This window comes from Chaetura pelagica, unplaced genomic scaffold (assembly GCF_000747805.2).
Source record: "Chaetura pelagica isolate M959 unplaced genomic scaffold, ChaPel_1.0 scaffold233, whole genome shotgun sequence".
NCBI classification, from domain to species: domain Eukaryota; kingdom Metazoa; phylum Chordata; class Aves; order Apodiformes; family Apodidae; genus Chaetura; species Chaetura pelagica.
In genome coordinates, this window is record NW_009952708.1 from 361,138 (window position 1) to 362,704 (window position 1,567).

At 61.1% G+C, this 1,567-nt stretch overlaps 2 protein-coding genes across 2 annotated transcripts in view; one reads left to right on the forward strand and one right to left on the reverse strand.

Moving 5' to 3' along the window:
* TTLL6 (tubulin tyrosine ligase-like family, member 6) overlaps window positions 1-1,384 on the reverse strand; it is a gene marked incomplete at its 5' end in the record, with an annotated part of 12,132 nt that extends 10,748 nt beyond the window's left edge. Inside the window, 2 exons of the mRNA XM_009994297.1 lie at window positions 65-183; window positions 1,342-1,384. Coding sequence (XP_009992599.1) covers window positions 65-183; window positions 1,342-1,384 — 162 coding nt within the window. The remainder of the gene's footprint in view (window positions 1-64; window positions 184-1,341) is intronic.
* Window positions 1,385-1,387: 3 nt separating this feature from the next.
* Window positions 1,388-1,567, forward strand: part of CIB1 (calcium and integrin binding 1 (calmyrin)) — a 3,672-nt gene continuing 3,492 nt past the window's right edge. The window contains exon 1 of the mRNA XM_009994298.1: window positions 1,388-1,410. Within this exon, the coding sequence (XP_009992600.1) occupies window positions 1,388-1,410 (23 nt within the window). The remainder of the gene's footprint in view (window positions 1,411-1,567) is intronic.

Below are 1,567 nucleotides of genomic sequence, written 5' to 3' on the forward strand. Positions count from 1 at the left end.
TGTTGCACTACCAGCCTCGTCCCGCCCTCCCCTTCTCGTTGGGCAGCCCTCACACGGTGCTTACCTGGAACCTCTTCATGTCCATGAGGCGCTCCAGGGACACCGAGGAGTCCGTCCAATACACCGTCCACTCCTCGTCCGCTCCCGCCTCCCTCAGCCCGCAGCGCCGCGCCGCCCGCCGCACTGCGCCCAAGCAAGCAGGTGACAAGGGGCCAGGCAGGGGACTCGAGCACTGGAGACTGTTAAATCCCCAGAGGGACCAGGGACGGAGTGTGGGACAAAGTTCCCCAGGCTGCAGTTGCCTCCCAGAGACACATGGTATTGGAGGGACCTTCAGGAGGCATCAGAAACAGAAGCTCTACCTGGTTAAACTAGCCCCAGGTGTACTGGGAGCTACCAGCCCCACAACTTCACACACCTTGGGGTGCCAGAGCACCCCCCTGAGCTTCAGCAGGCTGGAATGCCCCTTGGGTCAGACCCCACACAGGCAGATTCAAGTCTTCTGAAGGTACAAGTGTCATCTTCGGAATCAAAAGCCATTTGGCAGCAGAACACACACAAGCAAGGGTGGGAGCAGGAGGTCGCTGCTGGGATGGCTCATTAGTGCCAGCTCTGAGTTTGTGCTGGGGAGGGGATGGAGGCCCATGCACACGAGGAGCTGCTGTGAAGTGGTTCCTGTGGTGCCATGCCAGCTCCTGGCAGGATCCCCATTCCCTCCCCCCCCCCGCCACCAAACCTCCGAGCAGGAAACACACAGTGCCTGTCCCTCTGGGTAAAATCTGCATTCCCTGCTCAGCCAACCAGGCTGGGACCTTCAACACGGCTGCACTGCTAGAAGAGTCTTTAGCACCTTGGCTAATAACATCCACCGAGTGCCAGGAGTCTGTTTAAGACCCAGCTTGTGGCAGGAAAGAGGAGCAGAACAGGAGAGGGGGGCAGCTCTCTGGAGTGTCTCACTGGAGACAGGCAGCACAGGGAGAGGTTCCAGGAATGATCCTGCCTGTTGAGCAGCTGCGAGCCCTCACCTCAGTCTCCCAAGCACAGGTACCCGTGTGTTGCCACCACCCCTAACTAACCCCTTCTCCCCTATTTTAGGTGCACGGGCAATGCAGGCAGAAGGGGACAACGACTGGTGCTGCTGTACCCACCGCCCCATTAAACCAGAGGGGACCTCAGCGACAAGGGTGACAAACCCCCGACTTTTCACAGGGTCCCCGTCGCTCCCAACCAGTAGGTTTGTAAGAGGAGGAAAGGAAAGGGGCGGTGCAGGGGAACTGGGTACCGGCGCTGCCCCCCGGCCTGGGGCGGGGACAGGGACACCCTGCAGCGCCCCGGACTTACCGCTCTCGTACTTGCAGCTGGTCAGGTTGATGGAGGGGGCACTGGAATGGAGAGAGACCACAGGACAACGTGTCACGGAGCTAGCGGGCTCCGCACGGGCTGGGACGGGCCCTGAGCGTGGGCCCGGCCCGGGACACACCACGCTGGGTATTACTGGGACAACCGGAGGAAAGGAGCGTTTATTGTCTAGTTCACGGGGGCTCCGGGCAGCGGCCGGGGCTGGGGA